This window comes from Scomber scombrus, chromosome 18 (genome assembly GCF_963691925.1).
Source record: "Scomber scombrus chromosome 18, fScoSco1.1, whole genome shotgun sequence".
NCBI lineage: Eukaryota > Metazoa > Chordata > Actinopteri > Scombriformes > Scombridae > Scomber > Scomber scombrus.
In genome coordinates, this window is record NC_084987.1 from 6,578,032 (window position 1) to 6,603,542 (window position 25,511).

General features: G+C 39.7%; 1 protein-coding gene across 1 annotated transcript in view; it reads left to right on the forward strand.

The window, feature by feature from the left end:
* spop (speckle type BTB/POZ protein) overlaps nt 1-24,818 on the forward strand; it is a 51,384-nt gene extending 26,566 nt beyond the window's left edge. The window contains exons 5-9 of the mRNA XM_062438961.1: nt 6,872-7,049; nt 13,150-13,205; nt 19,180-19,302; nt 20,958-21,100; nt 24,615-24,818. Of these exons, the coding sequence (XP_062294945.1) occupies nt 6,872-7,049; nt 13,150-13,205; nt 19,180-19,302; nt 20,958-21,100; nt 24,615-24,759 (645 nt within the window). The 3' untranslated portion in view covers nt 24,760-24,818. The remainder of the gene's footprint in view (nt 1-6,871; nt 7,050-13,149; nt 13,206-19,179; nt 19,303-20,957; nt 21,101-24,614) is intronic.
* The last annotated feature ends 693 nt before the right edge of the window (nt 24,819-25,511 follow it).

Sequence of the window (25,511 nt, forward strand, 5' to 3'; positions counted from 1 at the left end):
AAGCCCAATTCATGGAGACCCTACCTCGCAATTTACAGGACTTACAGGATCTGCTGCTAATGTCTTGGTGCCAGATACCAGAGGACAGCTTCAGAGGACTTTTGGAGTCAATGCATTAATGGGTCAGAGCTGTTTTGGTGGCATGAGAGGGACCTACAAAATATTAGGTGGTTTTAATGTTGTGGCTGATCGGTGTGCAATATAAGCAGTAATAAACAAAGCTGGTATGTTCATCTTATGGAAGTTATAACAACCTCCAAACTAATATTTAGGTAAGATGCTTTAAAATTGTTCAAATTTAGACGCCTTCTGTCAAATTTGTGTTTGTTTGACACATCTTGACAATTGCATAATATCAGAAGACAAATTCACTACTTACTGCATACTGATTACCACATTTAGTTACCCATGAAGTCATTAGCAGTTGGGGAGACTGTCCTAGATCCATAAAACTTTGCAATGTACGGATTCAAATGATCTATTTCTTCCATTGATTCTGTTCATCTATTGACAATTAACCAGCAAGAGGAGATCAAGAAGAAAGTCTGCTACATGTCTGTGCAGCCTTGTGTGTGTGTGTGTGTGTGTGTGTGTGTGTGTGTGTGTGTTGTGTTTTATGTGTGTGTGCGTGTGTTATGATGATATGTATGGGTCTGTCCAAGTGCTTGTTTGTGTCCCTGATCTCTGCCCGTGTTTCTGTGTTTTGAGAACTGCACAAGACTGAAGAGGGAAAAAATGAGACTAGGGAGGTAAAAGAACAAGTGTTCCATAACTTAATGAATTTCATTTGATCCCCCCCCCCCCCCCCCCCCTTTCAAACTATTTCATGCATGGCAAAACACTGTAAATCCATAAACAAACACATAAACAGGCAGAAAAAAGATTGATGCATTATGAATAAATCATCTGGGTACCGAAACTCAATATTAACTCTATGTTGCCTAGAGGGGTTGAGAGGGAGCTTACGACAGATCCATCTTGATATCTGAGGAATAACTGGAAGGCGAGCGCTTTAGTCAGCACTTATCTTGGGAACTTAATTATCAAAACAAATGAGGATTTTTGGTGATAGAGAGGCTATGATTTATTATTGTTATTCTATACCTAAGGTTGTGTGCATAAGTGGGTTTCTGTCGTTGTCGTCGTCATCATCATCATCATCATCATCATCATCGTTGTGATCATCATCATTAACATCAGTCAGGAATAAATAAAAGTAACTCAGTCATGCAGCCAGTTCTTCAGTCACTCCAGTAATTTAGTCTAGAGCTACTTCACCACTGCATTCATACACTCATACTCACCAAAGAAGGATTTCTAATTATTATGGTGACTCCTTAAAGAGTCTCATGTCACCATCAGGTCAATATTTTACCTTTCACCAACACTTTGATCCATCACTTGGTATCCCAAAAATGATTTGCTGTGGAAATATATAATATTTCTGTGGAGTGTCTGATTTTTCCTGTTGCACCATTACCAAACTAAATTTTCCACTTTTATTCAAGACTTAACTGTCTGAGCGGACTAAATGTGAAATATTCACAGTGTATTATATCCAAAATAATGGGCTAAAGCTGAACTTTTGAGGCAGAAACTGATATTGATATTTGAGAGTGTAAAATGTATAATAGTTTATCAGCCAATAGTGCTTCAGTTGATTATAATGGGTGCGTTCTGCTGTGGGACTCGTTCATGCTTGGTGTATTTTGGCTTTGAGGCTGCATTCAGACTGCATTGGTATGGGCATGTTGTTTAAGGTACATATGAACCAATGAAATACAATTCAAGAAGTCAAGTTGGAGCTACAGATGAATGCATTTAAAGGTTTGCCAGACGCCACAGCATAACACAGCGGTTTGTAATACTGTCACACAGGATTTTCCATCTCTAGAAAGTTATTACTCATGTTTTTGATCTCCATGATTGTGAACTAAACAGTCAAATACAACATTCATGTTACAAAGTAATCCACCAGGAATGTGTGCTTTCATGCATGTGGCTGACCATTGCATCCCCTTGTCAAATGATGTGTTGCATTGCATCAAAAATTAAGCATAATTCAACTTTTATGACGATCCTGCGCTGTTTATCAGAGCCCTCTCTGTTGGCACTACAGCCTCCATTCAAATGAATGAACCCTTTGTGCCCCCTCAGGCCAAATTGCTCACTTTGTATAAAAAGATATCTCATAGTTTATTGAGCAGATTGCCAAAATTTAGTTTGCACATTTTTATACATACTAAGCATGAATTCCCTCTAGTGCCACCATCAGGACAACCTTTACATTTTAGCCCCATCACTAAGATGAACAAATCAGCACCATTTGACACTTTTGTAATGAGGTTTGTGGTAGAAATAGCTTTTTTTCTAGGGGCCAGTAGCTGCGGTCAAATGTTCATTTTACATTTCTGTCATCCAGTTAGGTAATGATAAATAACCAGGTGGATAAATGTGTAATTTGATATCATTAAGGCAACCGACCACCGGTATAAATAAATGAAATAAATATCTTATGACAAAGTTGCTGTTTTATTTCAAAAACACCATTATTATGTAAGCTGTTTATTTCCGTGTGGACAGTAAATTTATAAATTTGTGCCAAACTATCCAGCAAATATAATAGTGTGTAAATCATCCTCATGCCTGTCCGCTCGTCCGGTGTGAGAGGGAGGCGTTTGGAGGAGCTTGACAATGACTGAAGATGACAGCTAATGGCGTGAAGACTGTCAGGGCAGCCACTGTGTCTAAATAACCAGGTGCTGCGATTTAGTTTCTGCCTGGTTAAACACTGGAATAATTGGTCAAGTTAGCCAGTAATTAGACCGGCTCTGCCACGCTGCGTCTGAGAGCCCAGCGACGGCTCCGCCATGCTAATTGGGCTATTTATACCGAAACACATTGACCAGGCGCTCTGGCTTCGCTTCCAATTCGCTTTTCAGCACTTGTTTATTTTTTCAGTGTGGACTCAGGACACTGCGCTGGACTCGCAGCCCTCCTCCTCCTCCTCCTCCTCTTCCTCCTCCTTCTAAAGTCATTTTTCATTCCAACTTTAGCTCACTGAACTTCTGTCCTCTGCCCTGTGTTTCTTTGTCCGTCCGTCTGTCTGTCTTTCTCCTCTGTTGTTTTTTTTTTCTTCTTTCTTCTCCCTCCTCTCCTTTATACACAGCAGCTCCCTTTCTCTCCCATGCTTTCTGTATGGCTAATCAGTGTTTTATGAATGCCAGTGTCTGTGCGAGTGACTCTCTCCTCCTCGTGTGAATGTGTGTTGTGTTTGTGTATGTGAGCATTCCTCTGTGAGGAGATGGATGCACGTCAGTCAGTCGGACCCCCCTGGAGTGTGATTAATACAGCCAGCTGTGGAAACCAGACTGTCACACACACACACACACACACACACACACACACACACACACACACACACACACACACACACACACACACACACACACACACACACACACACACACACAGAGGAATACTTCGAATGCTCCTTTCTTCAGAAAAGTCGCATTTTCATCCTACTGTATCCCTGTCATTTCTGTGCCCGAAATGAGCTGCTGCTTATGAGAGGTCATCTCCAAGTGTAGATCCCGCAAATAACTTCCTCATGTCCCCACTGCTGTTTGTGTGCGATGGCCTCTTTCTCTCTCTCTCTCTCTCTCTCTCTCTCTCTCTCTCTCTCTCTCTCTCTCTCTCTCTCTCTCTCTCTCTCTCTCTCTCTCTCTCTCTCCCTTAATTATGTCTGTCCATCGCCCGGTATCTCTGCATCTGTATTCTCTCTGTCTTCTATTATCCCTACATCTTTCCCTAATTCTTTTCCCCTTTTCCCCCTCACTCTGTCCTTCAGTTGTATTATCTTTCCTTTCTCTCTCTCTCTCCTCTCTCTCTCTCTCTCTCTCTCTCTCTCTCTCTCTCTCTCTCTCTCTCTCTCTCTCTCTCTCTCTCTCTCTCTCTCTCTCTCTCTCTCTCTCTGTCTCCTTCAGGCTAACCCTCAAACCTCCATCAGGAGCAAACAAGGCTCCTTGACATTCAATTTCCTGCTTGCCACGCACTTCCCTATTGTATGTGCTTCTCCTCCTTTTTCTAGGACTCTTGACTCTTGACTCTTTGTGCGAGCTGAATGGTTGGTGGATGGATTTGGCATCGGACGACTAGGATGGATGAGGAGGGGCTGTTTTTTTTTGTTTTTTTGTTGGGTTGTTGTTGGTTTTTTTGCTGGTGTTTTTGGTGTCAACCTCCCTGACTGAGGCTTTAACAGCAAGGTCACTTTGCAGGGATGTTGAGGGGATTTTTTACCTTTTTTTTTTTTCCTTGACAACACTGAATGTGTTTAAGAGCCGGCAGCAAAGAAAACAGTGAAAGTTGTTTTTTTTGTTTTTTTAATGTGATGTCATGTGGGGTGAGGTGTCTGACCTGATCATGTCATAATTGTGCAGACTGTAATAAATAAACCAAACTTAATAACTACACTACAAATGCTACAATAGACTATAAAATACACTTTAATAATGTAATCATTTGATGTAAAGTGCCCGATAATGTGAAAAATTGTACTTTAAAAATCCCTTGTATAACATCATTGTGTAATGGCAAAATTATATCACTTTAAATGTCTAAAATAATCTATAAAAGACTGTAAAGTTTCTATAAAAAGAGTAAAAAATATGATAAGGAATTAAAATGAAAAGTGTAATTTTCCAGCAATATTTTACTTTGATGTACTTATTAACCTTTATTATGCAGATATAACATTGTTTGATATTCCTGAGTTAAACTACTGAATCACATACATAGAGAAGTGAAGTAGGGAGAGTATTTGTTATGCTTCTCATTTGAAAGTTTATTTTTAATGATAACCTTTAAGTTCCTTAATCACTAAAATTGAGTTACATTTGATTGGAACAAACACAATCCACTTTTCTTCGAATTATATTTATATTGAATTTAGAGTTTTAGTTTGTCGGACAAATCTCTTCACAACTTCATAATTTAATCAACAGTGTTACATCTCAGATCTGCATAGATGGACATTGTGTCACTGCTAAGTGTGACAGTAATTGAACGAGACAAACACAGCATCTGCAAACATATTTGATGATTTAGAGAGTGCTACAGTACAGGGTTATGTTTGGGCCATCGAGTATTTCAAATTAGTTTAAAGTTGAGGAGCTATTTGTTTCTGTCAGTGTCAGAAAACACTCGCTCCAGAGATGAGAACTTATGAGTGTGAGTCTGAGTTTTAGCATATACACAACTTTTTATCACCTGTAACTAAACAATGAACAAAAAAATAGTTGTTCAGTTGTTCCAAAGTTGATTAGACATCTTCCAAATGTAATAATAATACTAATACATTTTATTTATAATGACACTGAAGAAATGGAATAAAACACAAAATAAGCATGGATATGTACGTATACACATGTACTCAGCTCACAATAGAAGCACAAGATAAGGTAAGAGAGAAGATTTGTATAGATTCATTATAATGGAGAGGGAAAGGCCAGTCTGAACAGGTGAGTTTTAAGTTAACTGATGTGCACTGTCAAATATCCTGAGGGAGAGCGGTTCAAAGATTAGGACCCACCACACCGAAGCCCTGTCACCCATGGTGCGGAGCCTCGAGGGGTGGGGGTGGGGGAGTAAATGGGCATCAGAGACATGTAGTGTGCAAGGAGGTGTTTAAGGACGAGTGTTCGATAAGAAGAACCTCAAAACAAACATGGTATTTAACTGGGAGCCAGTGCAGCTGTTTAGAGGGTGATAATCCATTTAACCCCCTGAGTAGGTTTACCATTTACACTCCATATCATACATTGGACTTTATGTTCAATGAACCAGAATATTTTCAACTCAGACACTCCTTGTTTGTAGTTATGAATCACCTGTGAGACTTTCATGTCCATCCAGGAATAAGAAGTACTTCAACAGGTAATTGTTTAACGTAATGACAAAATATGGATCTTTGCTTCAGGAAGCTTAAGTGCTTATTATAACCCAAAACTATTCAGCACTTAATTGATGCTAACCATGATGGACCACTTCAGATTTTTTTCCCCACAAACATTAAACGAAATACACAACACAAATCAGAAATAACTACTTCAAAGCAAGGCTATGACTAACTAAGTGGTACTATTTGATTTTATTGCACGACAAAGCAAGTCCGTCAATCCAGACCTGTCGGAAATGACTCGGTAATTACTATTGTGAATATGAGGGTGTGTGTTTGTGCTCATGAGCCTGTGTGTGTGTGTGTGTGTGTGTGTGTGTGTGTGTGTGTGTGTGTGTGTGTGTGTGTGTGTGTGTGTGTGTGTGTGTGTGTGTTTGCAGTGAGTCCTGTTGAGAGATAAATGAGTCTGGTTGACATTGTCTGGAACAGGTGGTGAAGTCAGTGGGGAAGACACACAGACGAGTCTCACGCTCAGACACACACACACACACACACACACACGCACACTCATTCACTCACACACCCAGTTTGACTTCAATGCCGATTTTCTGCCTTGTTTGAGTGTGTAGCCAATCAGATTGGATAAAGTCAGAATAATAGGTTGTCTTTGAATGGCCCCCATATTGAGTGGCTGATGTATTGATTACAGAGGCAAAGAACTCACATTAATCATTCGCAGCATGTTTGATTGACTGATATATTGTCTTTTTATATGAAGATAGCATGCTATTTATTTGCCTCTGTATGAACCAGGGAGAGTGTTAAAGACACAACTCACTCTAAAATTAAACCTCTCTATCTACTGGTGACATTCATGACTATAAAAAGAAGCTGAAACTACATTATGCAAAGCAGCTAACAAGACAAGTGTCGATTCATATTCGCATGTTCTGTGAATTATGTGTGTGTTTACAGGTGAGCGTGGTTCAGGATTCGGTGAACATCTCGGGCCAGAACACCGTGAACATGGTGAAGGTTCCTGACTGCCGGCTGGCCGAGGAGCTCGGAGATTTGTGGGAGAACTCCAGATTCACCGACTGCTTGCTGTGTGTCGCCAGACAGAAATTCCAGGCACACAAAGCGATCCTGGCAGGTAAGAATAATATCCTTTTGATTCATTACATGTGGGAAATGGGATAGATATATTGTAGGTTTACACTAGGAAGCATTCAGGTGGTAAAAAATGACTTGGAAAACATCCATCACTTCCTGTTTTATGTGTATGACAAGAAAATACCTACAGTCATGTGCTGTAAATGATACAGTACATAAATAAAGATTCGAGGGATTTTCATCATTCAAGAGGTCATGAAAGGACACTGAAATATACGCGGGCCACATACAAGAACCATTTTTACAAACAGATTCGTTCTTAAGAGGCACGTATGATTCATTCTGAAAGAAAATGTATGGCATTCATACATTTTTTCATACTTTTCTTTTAGGTAGGAACAACATTTTTTCCACACCTATCACACAAGTCATTAACAGGCAGTCATCGCCTCTCTTTACAAGAGGAGAAACAGGTGTTTGACTTGTTTTTATAATGCCTTCATTAAATGAAATTGGAGTTTAAATATGATGCCAAAATCAACTAAAACAGAACTAATAACTAATACAAATTTAATGCTAGATTATATTCTGTTTGCCAAATTATCACCACGGCTGCCAATTTACTGAAAGGTTGTTTTTTTTATCCGTGATGATTTTTACTGTCGTATTTACTGTTGGGTTGTAAACAGCTGCCTCAGGGTCTTTCTGCAGGTCCGTGTCCAATATCATCACCCTGTGTTGCAGCTGACAGTGTAACATCACCTACTGCAGGCTGTAATATTCTCTGCTGTAAGATCTCTGTGACTGTCACATCCTTTGACCGCCTCCCGTCACAGACTCCTTTGCTTTAGAGAGATGGGTTTTTTTTTTCTTTTTCAGCATCTAACTTCCCGTCAATGCGTTCCCTCTTTGTTTCTGTCACTCTACAGCGCTGCTCTGATGATGCACAGTTGGCAGCTGGATTCATATTATCTAACTGTCCTCCGACTACTGACACTCCTAAATTTGTAATGTCTCCTAATTTTGTCTGCGGATTTCTGAAAGCAGGGTTTGAAGCTCTGTGGTGTGCATTTCTTATTTTTACTTTTTCGGAACATTTTTGAATGAAATTTTCCCCCAAACAGAGCAGAAAATGGAGCCTTTTACAGCAATTTTAGGGACACACAACCTTCCTCAGGAACAGGTGACATTCATCAGGCTGAAATGAATGATTTGTGACTGACTTGGAGCACTCACACAAACAAACCTCACAGAAAAAAGTCAGAAAGTTTGAGGATAAAAATAAGAAAATATTCTTGAATGAAGCCCAAAGTTTGTTTTGCAATAAAACACAAACTAAGTATTAAGTGAGTGTAGAAAAACTGTTTAAAAGCAAATAATGAACATTAAACAATTATTTTGTGTAGCTTTGTTAAATTACTGAGTCTTTTAAACATGATAAAACACTCACATGATGTTTCTTTTAATTGCCATTTATTAAGTTTAGTCTGTAAGTGTAAAATGTGAAGATTGAAACTGCCCATCATAATCTCCCAAAACCCAAGTTGACATCTTTATATAGTTTGTTTTGTCCAACCAACAGTCTAAAATGAATGTTTAACATCTTTAAATGACAAATGACAATAATAAACTGATCATCAGAATAGTTTTTTGATTGATTTGTATCAAATTGACTAATTGACAAATAGTTTTAGCACTATATCACTTCTAAGCTGTTGTCCGTGGTTCAGTTTCTGTTCTTCCATATTCATCACGGAGTTTGTTATTAGAGAGTTTCAGTTTCAGTCTAAATGCTTTTTCAGATGCTTTTCCTCCGTGACGAGAACAGAATTCCTGGGGAAATACTTCATCAAATTTTTCATTTTAATGAATAATTTTTTGCTCACCACAGGGATGATTAAATTTGAATACATTAAATAACCACACACACACAAAAAAAGCATTTGATACACAAGTTATTGACACCTTCAGCACCTGTCTGCGGTCTTGTGGTATCGGCTGATCGGCTGTCGATGACTCGCGGTTACGTAAACACAAACACAAGTGATGCATCTCCAACGACACTTGTTGCAGATATCGACGCTTTGATGACACCGAGCGTCAGATAGTGAAAAGTTTGACGAAACTGGTGAAGTGTGTGTCTCTGCGGAGGCAAAGAGAGGCTGTTGATTATTGGATTTCTTGAAATGTGTGTGCGAGGAGCCATTTTAATTATGTGCTGCTGTGGTTTGGGGTCTTCCCCTCTCTCTCTCTCTCTCTCCATCTCTCTCCATCTCTTTTTGCTCTCCTTGGTCCACACGACATCTCTCCTCCTTGTTATTCCCCCTCTCGGCCGTTCCCGTGACAACTCTCCCGGCTGTTAATCGCCGTGGAGACGGACAGAGAAGGATCAAACGAAGGAGGGAGAGCAACTCAAATTGGCTCCACATTGGCCATGTGATCTTTAAACCAGTCCATCTCCCTCTTTTTCTCTCTCAGTGTCTCTTATCTTCCCTTTATTTTCTTTTTTTGCATCCTTCTCACCTTACCTTTCACTTTCATGTTCCTCTATTTCATTCTCTCTCTCGTCTCCCTCCCTCCTCCCTCTACTGTTCCCCTCTCCGTCCTCTCTTCTTTTTGAGTCTTTCTCCCTTCAGTTTTCTCTCCACATCCCTCTGTTATTTGTCTTCCTGTCAGTCTACATTTCTTTATCTCTTTATCTCCTCTCAAATGTTGCTCAGCTCCTTTTACTCCCTATCTCTGTCTATTGTTATCTTCCTCCTTCTTTTATTCACTCCTCTCCCTCTCTCGCCCGCCCCTTCTCTTTGTTGCTGCAGTATGAGCTCACCAGTATTGAGCTGCACCAGACAGACATACTGTAGGTTTGTCCCCACAGTCCTACCTAAGCATTCAATGCTAAGTTAGCTTTCGGTGTAAATATTAACAACATACTTTAAGACTAAAGTAGCTTCAGGATAAAGAAGATAATGAAAGACGACACCAAACTTTTTCAGGATTTGTTGGTCTGTCTCTGACTCGTCATGTGACCAAAAGGATTGGTTCCTAAAACATGGATCTGATTCTTCATGTCTTCAAACTCTTTGGTTGGGTTATTGTAGGTAACTGGAATGAGCTAATGCTGTGTCTCAAATCACATACATCTATGTTACACACTACTTCGCGGTACCAAACATTACAGACTGCTAAATTAACCCAATAAACCTTCTGATGGCTTATATGTGACAACAGTATAGTGCTGCTTAGTGCAAAAAACACATGTATAATTTATATTTGTATAATGTGGTGATGCACACCGTAGTTACAGCTTATTTCCTGTTTGAAAAGTGGTCCCTCCCCTTATGCTCTGTAGCCAAGATGGTGACAGTTGAGGGTGAGAAGTGTCCATAGTTACATTCTCAACTTTATGACTATTTTGAGTGCAACATCCAGGTACTTATACTGCACTGCATGTTCCCATACTTCTCAGTGTGACACACTTAATGCACTCAAAATATTCAGTGTGAGTACAGAAGTACTGTGCGATATGAGACAGCAAAGAATCTACAGTAAATCTAGGTGCATCTGACTTGATATCCTATGAACTGGATGACTGAGACTCTGTCTGTCTAATTGTTAATAATATATTTCCTGAGGACAGAAACTTTATCATTGATGAACTGATTTTACAAATCAGCTGTCCAAAAACTTTAGCTGTCTGGCTAGCGTCTCTCATCTCTTGTGTAAACAAAACAAATTACCTCTTGAGGGAGCGCACAAAGGCGTTCTGCTGCTGAAAGATCTTTTTATGTCTATTTCACAGATTCCCTAAACAAGCCTGACAAATGAGTGGTGGGTTAACAAAGCATTCAACTTTTGAGCATCTATAAGCTTTAATCTTCTCATTGCTTTGAGCCTGTCCACCTGACACCAGCTGAAAGATGATGCCAGTCCTGTCAGATATTAATCTCTGTTACACAGTCATTAAATAAAAAAGGATTTCAAACCTTTTTTTCAGGAAAAAACATGGTTTATCATTGGTTATCTTGTAAACAACAACGGTAAAACTGTTTATGTGCAGCGTGCTCCTTAAAATTAAAGTTGTGGGCATACTCTGAGGTTCAGGTTTTTATTATTTTGCCTGTGGCCTGACCTTAGACTCTGACCGTGAGCCATAACATATGTGAAACACACTCATGAAAACTGAATAATCTGGGACTAAATGTTAGTTATTGTTTTTTTTTAAACGTATTTAGCTGAATTTTGGATATTACTGACATTAAAACCACTGCTGTATGATCCATTGTTAATGTATAAATTCACTCATTGTCTCATGCTCACATTTTACTGTAATTTTCAGTATTATACTTATTTGTAGCTTCTGCACACTTGATGGATGACACCCTGTTTCCAAATGAGAAATTAAATGGGTAGCTACCACTGCAGTTAATAACTCACTCTTAAGTACTTAAATGGATTAGCATATCACTGACTTTGACACATAGTTAATAACGTGTTAAAACATTTGTTAAATTTTAATCACTAGTTAATTAAGCATTCATTAGTGAACAATAATGTAAAGTGTCACCCGATGAGCACATAATCAAACGAAGTGAACCGTACCAGAAGAGGACGACACTGGTTGATACGTGACACAAAAGGCTAATGTTTAAACTTTATAGACGCTTCTACCTCCGCTGTCGTACAGTCTGCTGGTGATCAAGACCCTCTTTATATTGCCGTTCACACCCGTCTCTATAATGTGTCTCCAGCTGACCAGTTGCGTCCAGATTATGTTGTAGAAAGTCAAACCGCCCCGCTCACAGTTATTAAGACAAGCACCACATTTGTTTTTAGTGTGGGCTAAAGAGCTAAGAGCAAAGAAAAATGTTTCAGGAACTAATATACATATGCAGGCTATTCCAACTGTTCAGATTCATCTCAACTTTTTCACCTATTGTTGCACTTTTATTATAATAACTGCCACGTCCTGCAGTGATAAAGTATTTCCCTGTTACGTCCTTGCCGGGGATGCATTCAGGACACTTTTGCACTATAAAAGATATGTATGTCAAATGTGTCCCAGACCACCTCAGCAAGAGGTTTGAGTGATCCGATGATCGTAGTGGTCGTTTACACTTATATTTAACGCTGTCCACCACTGTCGCACCCGGGATGATAATAGAGAAAATACACCACGTTGTTTGTTGCCTCAAGCAGAACTAGAGAGACGAGATGTGGCGATTATTTTAACCGTACTGAATCATCGTACAGCAGTAATTACAGGCAAAACAAGTGGGTCTGATTTACAGTCGAAATACCCAAGTGCTGTGGTCGGATCTGACAGGAAGTGTGAACACATAATGCTGGAGATGATAGATGACTTCTCCAGCTAAGGTCAATGTCTGGGATAATAAAAGAAGTTCTTATTAGTCACGTGTTGTGGTTTATTTAGAGTGTGAATGTATCTGCTATAAGAAATGTGAAAGAAAACCTCAGTAATATGAAAATACCACTTTCCTCACACTGAATTTAACTGTTCTTTTTTGGGGTTTTTTTTACTAACTTTGAATGACTTTGTCTCACATTCCCCAGCTATTTTGCATTTTGTCTCCATTTTTCTTTTCACTTTCTGTAAATGAAAGCACAATGTTGAACCGTTCCTGCCTCGAGAGGGCTTGTAAACTTTTGAAAACATTGTTCTCCTGCAGCTGGGAGACAAACATTTATGAATGTGTACGACCTGGGACATTCACACAGGGTGAAAATCACTTAAAACATATATATATTTAAAAAATGCATGCATGTTAGAGTAGTTAAGTGGCAGTATGTGACCATGCTATCAAAGCACGGAGTACAGATCTTAAAGTATAATGCTTCAAATCAGCTCCAGTCAAATCAGTCTATCAGCGTTAAATCCTCATTTAACACACCTGAGAAGTCGTCATGAGTCTGTCAGCAGGAAGGAGCTGCACTAGACTTTTCTCACATGTTGCTTCTACAGCTGTCACGGCTGTCAATCACCCACCTCGCTCTCCTCTGGCCCCGTGGCAGGTTGTTAACGGATATCAGAGACCTCACCGTGTATCAACATTACACACAATAACAAACTCCCTCTCTCTCTCTTTCTCTCTCTCTGTCTTTTGTGTTTCTTTCTGTCTCAGCTCGCTCGCCGGTGTTCAGTGCCATGTTTGAGCACGAGATGGAAGAGAGCAAGAAGGTGAGTCGAGCACTTGACTGTGTTGTTCCAGCTTCCCCTCGATGGCAAGTCGAATGTGTCTAAATTCTAATCTTTCTCTGTGTTGCGTCAGGAAGCACTCACCTCCCAAAACATCCAAGTGTGTCTGCGAGCGTTCCTTCATGTCTTGTTGACTGTAACTCTATTATCTGGTTTCCTTAAAGCCGCAATGTGCAGGATTTTTATGTGATATAGCATCTTTGATGTTGTTCTGAAGGTTTAGTGTAGATAGTGTTGGTAGAAAAGTCAGACAACACTGGTGAACATTAGTCGAACTATCTCACTGTTCCTGGGATATTATAGTGGTGGGAGGAGGATGCTGGTGTGCATTGCTGTCAGCCATAATGTCATTTATTTATTTATTTTTGGGGGGGGGGGGGGGGGGGGGGGGGGGGGGGGATCCTGTGGCGATGCTAAAGTAGGAAATCTTCATATTCAACACTAGAGCTGCTCCATGCTGGATATTTAAGACTGATACAGATATCAACATTTGAGAGTTAAAAAAACCTGCTGAAAGATAATGAAGAGCCAGAGAGTCTTAACATAGAGGAAGCTATTGTTACTCACTAGCTGTTTGCTTTTGCCTGAGTATGCATTGCTCCAGAGAGAAGGCATTGTTTGCAGACAGTTGTTAAGCAGGAGTCGGTGGCTTAAATATGTCTTTTGAATAAACTTTGTAATTTATTGTCCTGTTAGGAGCAGAGGAAACGAGCTTCAGCTAACAAGCTCAGAGATCTTTCCCCCGACTTCAGTAACTCTATTAAATCACATGATGTAATCCTGAGAATACATGTTAGGGGGTTGGATAAACAGCCTAGTATATAAAAACATAGAAAGCTCAGAAATATATATATATTATATTATATCATCATAATCTTGTTCCTAGCTGGCTTCTATGTTAAAATACAGTAGTTCAGCCTGCCCTGCAAGTACTCACCTCGTCTAGGGCTGCAATCATTTTCATCATCTTTGCCTAAAAATATGTCACAAAAAATTGTGAAAAATGCCTCTTAAAACTCTTGATTTGCCCAACCAACAGTCCAAAACCCACAGAAAATCAATTTATTATCATGAAGAGCAAAGAAAAGCATTAAATCATCACATTCGAGCAGCTGAAACTATCCAAGTTTTTAGATTATTTGCTTTAAAAGAAATGACTAAACTGGTTATGTGATTATCAAAATATGTGCAAATAATTGCTTCTGTTCTAACTATGTCACTACATACACACATAAATAAAAGAAATTACACAAAATTAATAAATATCTCTCCTAAAGGAAGGAATCTGTATGTATGTATGTATGTGTGTCCTTCATACATCTCTAGAACTGTTCATCTGACCTACTTCACACTTGGCGAATGCATTGCTGGGGACCCAAAGAAGTGCAAAGAAGTCAAATTTGATTTATACAATTAAATAATTAATATTAACCAACTTAGAATTAACAAGCCGTTCACGAGGTTCTCCTCTGTGCAGCAGCGGGGCGGGACTTCTGGTCTCTGTGACTTAATGTCATGATCACAGCTGACATGAGAGACGAGAGGACGACTCTCTTTGTTTGATAATGTTAAAAGGTAGGCTTTGTTGTCGGCTTCCTGACTCATTTTTTAAAAAGATGAGAAAAAAAAGAAAGAGAAAGAGAGGGCAAGTGAGCTGAGAGCAACAGGGAGACAGCTGTGGAAAGCTTTCTCTGAGAGAGAGAGAGAGAGAGAGAGAGAGAGAGAGAGAGAAAGCCTGTGAATGTTGGAAATAGAGCTTTATTTTTTGACTGATTCATGGTGGTTACGTTCTGAAGCAACCTTCAAACACTCAACAGATGATTTACTGTGGACACACTCTTAATTTCTGTTTTCCTCCTCTGCATTTCTCCCTTTATTCATTACATCCAATTAGCGCAGCAGTAAATACGAAGAACAACAAGACGAAGCAGGAAGTGTTGTGTGTGAATGCTGTGTTTAAAGCTCCGCAGCTGAAGAGCACGTTTGCACGGAAGGGAGAGAGAGACTACTAGACTACTACTTCCTCCTACAATGTAAAACATCCAATGAAATAAGTTACATTCACTTTAACAAGTTCAACTCTGTAATTTCATATTTCAAAGATCTTAATGACCTCTCAAAATTAAAAATATTCTTTGAAGGAGGAGACGGGGCATATAGCTAGCTGCCCAATTTGTATCAACGTGCCACAACCTGGGGGACAGTGAATCACCTAGATACACACAGCATAAACCTGCATTCGCACACACACACACACACACACACACACACACACACACACACACACACACACACACAGACACACACATGCATAGGGTATACTGTATATATATATTTAATATGAATGTTAATATTGAACTCTAAACTTTCATGCCGATAAAGCCTATTAAATTGAAAAGAGAATCAGGAGACGGAACGGTGGAAAGCTTTCTCTGAAACAGGAATCCCGTGAATGAGATAAATGACCGACCAATCAGGGGTCTGCAGTGTTTTTACGTCAATTTTTATTTTCAGCTCAGGTCAAGAAAAGCTTTTCCACATGGAAATAATTTAATAAAAGCAAAAGTACACAACAAAAACAGCTTTTAATCAAGAATGGACAGAATGTAAGACTACTCTCCATGAGTAGTTCAAAACCAGTATGTTTTTTCAGCATGTAAACCTACTCAAAGCATCCGGACTACAGCATTTAATTTAAATTGAATTAAAAGCAAGCAAAACATATCGTGCCATCATGGAGTGGCTAATTTCCTCTTTTTGTCCAGTGTAAGAAAAGATCCAGGTTGTAAAATATGAAAACAATTTTATTCAAAGTAATTTTCATGGCCCAAAGATTGTAAAGAAAAACATCTTTATTATTTATTCTCGTTTTTTGCAGATGTTGACCTTGTTAATTTACCTTTGTGTCATTATCATGGTTTTTGTATAAAGCTCTCTTTAACCTGTAGACTGAATAAGTTCAAGTTTGCAGCAATTGATATAATGCATACATTAATTAGACTTTTTCTTTGTGTACTTGTGTGCATGCAATATGAGCATCGCTGCTTTTCTTTATGTGCTCCTTGTGGTGTTTGTGTGTTTCCATGTGTGTGGGCATGCGTGTGATGCAGGGAGCCCTCATGCCACAGTTAGTTATGTTCATCTGATAGGAGGTGGTGAGATTGAACCTTGGTGATTTAGCCATCATGTCAGCGGAATATTGATGCCTGCGCGGCTCGAATGGGGAAATTATAAAGCACAGAGCCAGGAAATGCATCTTAATTGCTGTTTAAGTGGGCGTCTTCATCAGAAAGAGGGAGAGATGGTGGGCCACGTCCCCGTATGAATTCAGAGAAAACAGATAGATGGGTTAACACCGCTCTGCAGTGCTTTATAGAGGGGAGACAAATGAGCTCATAAAGAACCACTCTAATAGAGGACTGCTTTGTGAATAGAGGAGAGCTTCAGATGCTGTAACTACAGGAGCGTTGTCTGCTTTTGAGACACTGCTGAAAGCTTGTCTTTGCAATGGACTCCCCGAAGACTTGGTATTTCAACACGGGGGCGGCGCCTCACGTCCAGCGTCACACAGACTGCTGTCGTCTGGGTCGTCTTGACAGTTTTTGGATAAGCTAACAAAACCATTACCTAAAAAAGTTGTTTAGTATCCTAATCTTGGCCTTAACTCCAAGATTAAACCAGGCGGGGAGTTCCAGTCCTCTGAAATGACGCGGAAGTAACTTAAAACTGCATTCTATCAAAAGGCCACCAGGGGGCGACCGCTTTGGTGTCAAAAGGACTTCCGTCTCTATACAAGTCAATGGAGAATTCACCAACTTCTCACTTGATTTCTAACCTCAGTAAACGTTTTCAAAATGTGTTTATGGTCTCAATCGCTAGTTTAAAGCCTTCTTCAATGCAGTATGATGTTCATTTGTGAAATTTTGGTCTCCCTGATTTTATATTTGACGATAAAGCAGGGTATGCATTAGGGCGTGGCTACGTCGTGATTGACAGGTTGATTGGTTCACAGGTTCAGGAGGGCGCCTCTTGCTCCTCCTGATGCCCATATAAGTAGAATCCGTGTTTTTTTTTTACCCGGCATGCACCGGAAATTTTCAAGATGGCGCTGCCCAGATCCGATACTATTGGCCTCCGAGCAGCAGTCCACAAACCAATGGGTGACGTCACAGATGTTACGTCCATTTTATATACAGTCTATGGATTAATTTTACAAATATGCATTCGGGTTTTTGCTCCTAGTACTGCTGGCACTGCTGCAACCACAACTAAACTTCCCTGCAGATTTTGAAATGACTTTTACGTGACACATGATACATTTACAAATTGACCATCATCACGTTACACTGGAAAATACGTACAACTAAATCATGCTAGAATATACTGACATTTACATGGACTAAATTATGCCCAACAAAAATGGCAAGATTATCTGTGTATATTATTCAGTCTAGTTTGGCTAATTTGCAAAGCTTTGGAAATAAAACTAGCCATTCAATTTCCCCACTGTGGGTCTAATAAAGGAATGTCTTATCTTATCTTATCCCAAACATTGCCACTCAGTCCAACTTCTAATTTTCATCAACATAATTCAAGATTTTTGTTCTGCACCCTTATAAAGGTACATGAAGGTTACCATGTAGAGTAGTTTACAATAAAACTAAGTGCAATGTATTTTCCTTCTTCTTCTATTGTCAGTAAAATGTAGTTCATCATATATGATACGGGGCACATATTATCACATTGTAATGTTAGCATGACTGGATAGTGCAAATTTAAAGTATTAACATACATTATTTGTAGCAAAACTGACTTAACTTACCCTCCATTGTGGGAAATTCATGAACATGCATGTGCAGGATGAGATGGTCATGGAGCTCACCTAAACATGAACTGCTACATCCTGCAAAATTACACCCATCCAGTTGAAATACCAACATTTTTAGGGAGTCCCGTTTTTGCATTTGCATTACACCCTGTTAGTTTTTCTCACATGACTTCCAATGTGTTAATGTGTTTCTATTTTTCCTGTTTTATTTAATTAACACTCCAACACACTTGCTGCTGTCAAAAATCTGCTGAGTTTTAATTTTCCATATAACAACATACAGTAAAAGTAAAAAGCTTAAGCTATGAGGAGGAATGCTAATTATCAAGCAAGAGTCTGAGGCTAATTTAGAAAGGAAATGCACATGTAGGTTCAGTCTAAATGTTGGAGCGAGTAGAGGATTCATGTTTTCTGTTTTTGTTTACCCGGTTTGAGCTGCATGTGTGCTTACCTGCCTTCGTGTTTATCCGTATTCCTGTAAAAGGCCACCGTTTGTTGGCCGCTTTCAGTCTCTCCTTCCTTAATTATGTTGTGTTCATGTTGCTGTTGAGTGGTCCGAGTTGACACAAACGCACTAAGCTGTTGGTACACCCAGCCTGACCCCGCTAAAACGCCGATGGCCACTGTGGTGACGATAAAGTGCTGTTATAATTGGTTTACTGCTTTGTTCTACCTCTCGGTGTGGAGGGAAAGGTTCAGGTTACCATTACTGTGCCAGCGAGCGATAAAGCCTACTTCACTGGCTGCAGGCTCTGTCAAGGAATGAATGCTCAGGATTAATTCCCAGGAATCAGCTGAAAATAATGAAATAAATGTCCTAGCGTGTAGTTTTTAGTTTTGCTGAAACGTGTTCAGACTTTTCAGAAGGTGTTTTTTTTCTTTTTTTCTTATGTGGCACTTGTTATGTATCGCTGCATGGTTGACTTTCCTGTGTGTGTGTGTGTGCTAAACAAGGTGAGTGAGTTTAATTCCGGTAGGTTTTTTTGGAATATTCACCTAAAATAAAAACACTGTGCCGCTGTGCATGGTTTTGAAGGAATGTCAAAGCATCTGTCTTTTTCTTCTCTTGCCTTTCATTCTGTTAAATCCTGTGTGTATTCTCCTCTGCTGTCCTCTCCTCCCGCTCAGAACCGTGTAGAGATAAATGACGTGGAGCCAGATGTCTTCAAAGAGATGATGTGCTTCATCTACACAGGCAAGGCCCCCAACCTGGACAAGATGGCTGATGACCTGCTGGCTGCAGCTGACAAGGTACAGAGAGTGTGTGTGTGTGTGTGTGTGTGTGTGTGTGTGTGTGTGTGTGTGTGTGTGTGTGTGTGTGTGTGTGTGTGTGTGTGTGTGTGTGTGCACCTGTTACTATGTACCATTTACACAGAAGCCTGTATTCATGATAATGTCTCCAGAAATACACGAGTACCTCCAAGTGTTCCGCAACCCCATTCAGAAATACTTTTCTAGGAAAATAAGAACCTACTTCCTAGTAGTACTGTATGTACATACATGTCCACATAACCAAGGTGTCCTCATTGTCTGTACAGAACACTGACCCTGTACACTCAAGGTTTCCTCTCTATTCATCCACCTCCACTCTAGTATCTAGTATCTTATTTTCATTTTGTAAAGGCTCACAATAGATACTATATACTGTTTAACTACTGAATCAGAAAATGATTTACTTATGAGGTATCACATTTTTATAATGTTAACACACATAACCTTATATAATGATTAGAAGCCACTTTTATCAGGCTGTGAAATGCTTCTTGAAAAGAGAAAACTTAACTTCATGTTGAAATTTGTGGAGTGTCCCTATAATGTTGTCAGCTTGTCCCTGGAAAGAAAGACTGGTATTTCTTCACCTGACTATATCCTCCCCTTCTCTCATGACAAGTGTACAATTGCAGTTCCAAATTAGGGTTTTCTCTTTTAAAGGATTTGGCTGGTGCAAAATGAAGAGGTTTTGGTGTTTAGAACAACAAGCTGGTGAAGCTCTGCAAACTAAATGATGTTCCTGCACATGAGCAGTGGCTGCTGTCACACACAAACATCAGTTCATGTCAATAGTTTGTTTAGAAATGGCTCAAAAGACACATTTCAGCATTGCATTTTCAATCTCCGGAGAGCAGTTCTGTGTAATGTACATTGTTAAGAACATTAGTACAAAGTCAAAAGGTTGTGATATGAACAATAAGATAAGATAATCCTTGATTAGTCCCACTAAGGGGAAATGTAATATTAGAGCAGCAAGTGGATAGAGAAAATAGAAAGTCCATCAATAAAAAGAATAAAGAACAATAAATAATTAAAATACACAAACAATAAAAAAAATAGGAAATAAAAATAAGTGGCACTACAAGCTTGACATATCAATTAGTGCAATGTGTGGCTCAGTGACATGTTTTAAATATTTTTTGGACAACAACAGAGGTCTACAGCACAGAGGAATTAGATATATCGGAATTTGGATGCACACAAAAATATGTGTACATTAGATTTGTTAACAATAAGAACGTGATGCCAAACACAAGTATTATTATCGTAAGTGTTAGTAAACACTCCACTAAATTGAGAATTATGGTTATATAAAATCTCTTGTGTGTGTGTGTGAGTGTGAGTATGAGAGATTATTGTTTCTTGCAATTTTGTAATCAAACTCAGTGTAAGTGATTTTTTTTTTTACTCCTCCCTTCCCATCATCACTTTCCCTGAGTCTGCATAACTGTCACTGTTCCTTCTCTTTGCCATTTTTTCTCTTATTCACTCTCGTTTGCCGCCGCGGTCGAGTAATTCTGTGTTTCCGTATCATTACACAGCACAACATAAGTTGTTGGTGGCAGCGCACTTAAAGTAATTTAGTTTACCTGCTGCTTCTCCCCTCTGTCTCTCGCTCTCTCTGTCATTGCCAGTATGCTCTGGAGAAGCTGAAGGTGATGTGTGAGGACGCTCTGTGCACCAGTCTGTCTGCGGAGAACGCTGCAGAGATCCTCATCCTGGCCGACCTGCACAGTGCCGACCAGTTAAAAACACAGGCTGTGGACTTCATCAACTAGTGAGTTACACGGCCGCGCTGACATCATCCATCTTGAGAAATACTTCCTTTTTTTCCTGTTCAATGCTCACACACACACACAGACACACACACACACACACACTTAGCTTTTCGTCAAAGGAAGTCATTAATTTTCAGTGGGAGCAATTTTTGTCCACCGAGGAAATTTAATTTAATCCCTAGATCAGACCATTTTGCTGCCGTATCATATTGGGCTATTTAACAATAAACCTCAGCTGCTGATGTTAATCATGTTGCAGCCAACCTGTTTAGGTAAGATGGGGCCTATTAGCATCAATGACTGCTATTTACATCCATGGAGAGGTGTTTGATCCAGTATTTGAACAAAAAGCTTTTCTTCTAGTCTCTGACTAAATTGCTCATCACCTTCCTTCTGTCTTCTGATTTCTCTGTCTTCACGCACGTTCTCCATCCTTTTGTTCTCTTTTCAGCTTTACACCATCCACTTGCCTTGTTCCTGCATGAGATCCATCTGCCACCCCTCCTCTATTCACTCCCATCTCCTCTCTCTTTTTTCTCTCCCCTCCCTCCTTTCTCTCCTTCTCCTGTTCTGTGCTTAAGAGCTCATGTGTGCCTAAAGGTGTTCAGTAATGCAGATTTCAGGCCCTAATCCCAGTCATTAATTGTGGTTATGGGCGTTATGACAGTTTAATTAGTTTTGCGACAGCGTTGTTGTGGTGGTGGTAAAATTGGCCACGGGGGACTCCTGGCCAGCATCAACCCTCCTCCTGCGGTCGCAATCGACAGCAACAAGAGCAACAAAACAAAAATCAATTTAGAGGACGAATATTAAAAAAAACAGATGACACCGAGGCCCAATAATCTCTCCCCCCTCTCTCTCCCAGGAGCACCTCAACCTTTTCCTGACCAGTCTTTTACAAGCAGCTCACAGTCATTTAGTCAAGACAAAAGGAGTCCTCTTCATCCTGCTTCTGTCTCATTTATTTATCCTCTCCAGGGATGTAGCACAGAGCAAAGCCACCCAAACTCTCTTTATCCACTTTGTTTATAGAAAAGAGTTTACACACGTTTTTTTGTTTATTTTTCAGCCTAACATGAATCTTTAGGCTTCTGTAAATTCATAGAATAAGTCACTCCAAGTAGTGCAAAAGCGACGTCTGTTGAGGCAGGAAAAAATGGTGCTTTTCTGAAAGTTTTTTTTGTTGTTGTTGATAATAACGGTGGTTTTCCTTATGATTACTGCTGACTGGAGGTCATAGTTTGGCCCCTTTTTAATTTAACTTCACATCACTGCTCCTTTCCCTCCCTCTGTCCCTTCCTGTGTCATTCCACAGACTTTCATTACTCTCCCTCACCTCCTTGTTCTTTGTTGATTTTTTTTTTTTTTTGTCACCGCTGCTGTCTCTCCTCCCTCGGTCCAACCCTCCTCCTTCCTCTCCTGCTGTGGATGCTCTCCTTGTGGCCTCTCGCTGACCTGTTGCCTCAGCCTCAGCACACCGGTCATTACTGTAAGCAGGGGTTCACTTCCTCCGCAGAGAATAGGGTGAGAGGTCAGCTGGTGGTCGGTTGCTGCTGTGCGGACAGCATATGGCCACAAACAAAGACACACACACACACACACAGACTGGGGTGCCAAGAGAAGACGCGCCAAGACACAATCACATGTGAACACACACACACATACATACACACACATGCTGTTGTTTATGTACACGTAATAAAACATGGAAATGTCATTAAAGGCCACACAGCGGTGTGCGTGATAGTGCAGCCCAGCACCCTGAGGGTGTCAGGAGGGTAAAGACCCCACTGTCTGCTGGTGTGAGCTCACATCTGTGGGTGATGATGACCACAAGTAAAACTCATCAGCAATTACTTGGAATTACAAGATTTATTCATCTTTTATGTGACTTACTGGTTTTCATTTGTGAAGCCTGTGAGTCACACTCAAGCAGGCACCTCCTGGTCTGAAAAGTGAAGCCAATGTGGAAGTGTCTGAAACGTGCATTCTTTTAATGGCCAGCAGGGGGCGACTCCACTGATGGCAAAAAATAAGTCTCATTGTGTTGAACTGTGTTGATTTATTACTTCACTTAATTAGTGAGTTTAGGATCTCAATCACTGGTCTAAAGCCGTTTTCAATACAGAATGATTTTGTAAATTATGTTCCCATTTAGAGTGAAATAGACAATAAAGCAGCGTATGCTTTTGGGCATAGCTACATGTGATTGTCAAGTAGCTACCGTTGCTAACGTTGATCACATAACGTAACCATGGCGTAATCCCTGATAGGTGTCCTGCAGCTATCTTACAGTGTGTTTTCAGTTCATGAAAGTTAAATGTAACGTTTTAGTCACTTAAAAAAATCTTGTTCAGTGTTTGTGATAAAAGACCCTCTAAGTAGTCAGCTGGTCAGTTTTTCTGGCAGGTATGTTTTGTTTTAATGGTTGTTTTTTTTTTACATCAAAAATTAGCATTAGTATTAACGCTGTCAGTGCTGGGGGGAAAATACAACATTTCTTCCTGAAATGTGGTGAAGTAGAAGTATAAAGTAGCATCAAATGTAAATATTAATAGTGAAGTTCAGGTACCTCAAAATTATGCTTCATTCTGCAACAATTATATTTATCTGCGATATCCTATTATATTTATTTTCCTGACTTTTCAAAAAATGTCAGAGAGTTTCTCGACTCGAAAACAATAAAAAAAAAAAAATGTATTACTGGAATCACCGGCTTATAATGATAATGAATATCGCTTAATGTCCCGAATATTTTCTCAACCAACTGATTATTCGTCTTGTCTATAAAATGTCTGAATATGGTGAAAGATGTCAGTCACTGCATCCCAAAGTCCAAGGTGACGTCCTCAAATGTCTTCTTTTGTGCAGACGAACAGTCCATAACCCAAAAATAGTCAGTTTAGTATCACAGAGGATTTAAAAAGCAAGAAAATATCACATTCAAGAAGCTGGTACCAGAGAATAAAAAAAATAAAAAATCTTGACTCAAAAATGACTAAAAAATATTAATTAATCAAAATACTTGGCGACTTTTCTGTCTACGAGCTAATTGGTTAATTGACTAATCTTTGCAATCCTCACATCTCATCACCATATGTAATTTAGATTTTAGCTTGGCTTTAAATGATCACCAGCCAAAACTGACAGGGATAATAGTTTAATATGTGATGCAGCTATGTTTCAGGATTCAGCAGACTTTTATCATGTTTTTTTCAACATCATATTCCCACATATTCATGATCTTTAGTCTTGCTTTCTTTTTATGCGATGCTACTTCTTTCAAAAATGGCTTTTGGGGTTAAATATTTTTTTTAAATAAAGTAAATAACAGCTCTACCAGCTGGTATGATGAATCCTTAAAGTCTCAGAGCTGCACTGCACACAGATGGAGCCACACAATCCCAAAATCTGGAGAAACTGGTTTATTAATTTGTTGCATTTATTTTCATTTGCTTGTCCATTTAGTTGCTACTCTTAAACTTTTTTTCTCTTTCCGTCTTTTCTTTACAGTCATGCAGCTGATGTGATGGAGACATCAGGCTGGAAGTCCATGGTGAACTCTCACCCCCATCTGGTAGCAGAGGCCTATCACTCCCTGGCTTCAGCTCAGTGCCCCTTCCTGGGTCCCCCAAGGAAACGCCTCAAACAGTCCTAGTGGTGCGGAGAGACTCTTGTGTTTCCTAACCTTGCTGTGTCCTCCTGCACCGGCAACCTCACCGCTCCTCCCTCCCAGGATTCCTCTTGCTCCAACAGCATCCAGAGACGCCCGAGACTGACACTCACAACTTGGCTAGATATCTCTTGGGGAAATTCAGACCCTCAACTCAGCTGGGAAGAACAGAGATTCACAGGGCTGGAGCCACAGGAGAGGTACTACACATCTCTACAAGTGGGTATGGGGTGAAGACTGTAGGATCTGAACCTGGATATGTATGGATTGCGAGCTCAAAGCCTTGCGTATTCTATATATCCTTGGTCTACGATATTGAAAAGCCAGAATCTTATTCTGCTAGTCTGTCACATGGAGAACGGATCTTCTGGCTTGAAAGCAAAAAGTCAGTGCTGAATCCCTGTTAATACAATTTTGACATATTGTTTTTTAAAGCAGTCTTTTCTTGTACAGTACAGTGTCTCGTGTGTCCTAAAGTCCAAACCGTCCTTATAAAAAGACAAATGAAAAAGGATCAACCAGCTGGAACGTGATTAGAAAAACTATCGCTCCTGTCATTGATGGCTTAAATAGTGTTTGTAGAAAGTGTTTTTTTTTTTTTCTAGAGCACAAGCAAGTCTCTTGAAGAGCAGAAAAAAATGTATATTTTTGTTTTAATAAAAGAAGATAAAACTGAGCGTGTTTTAATGTTCATACAGTATGGTTAAATGTTTTGGGTTTTTTGTTGTTTGTTGTTG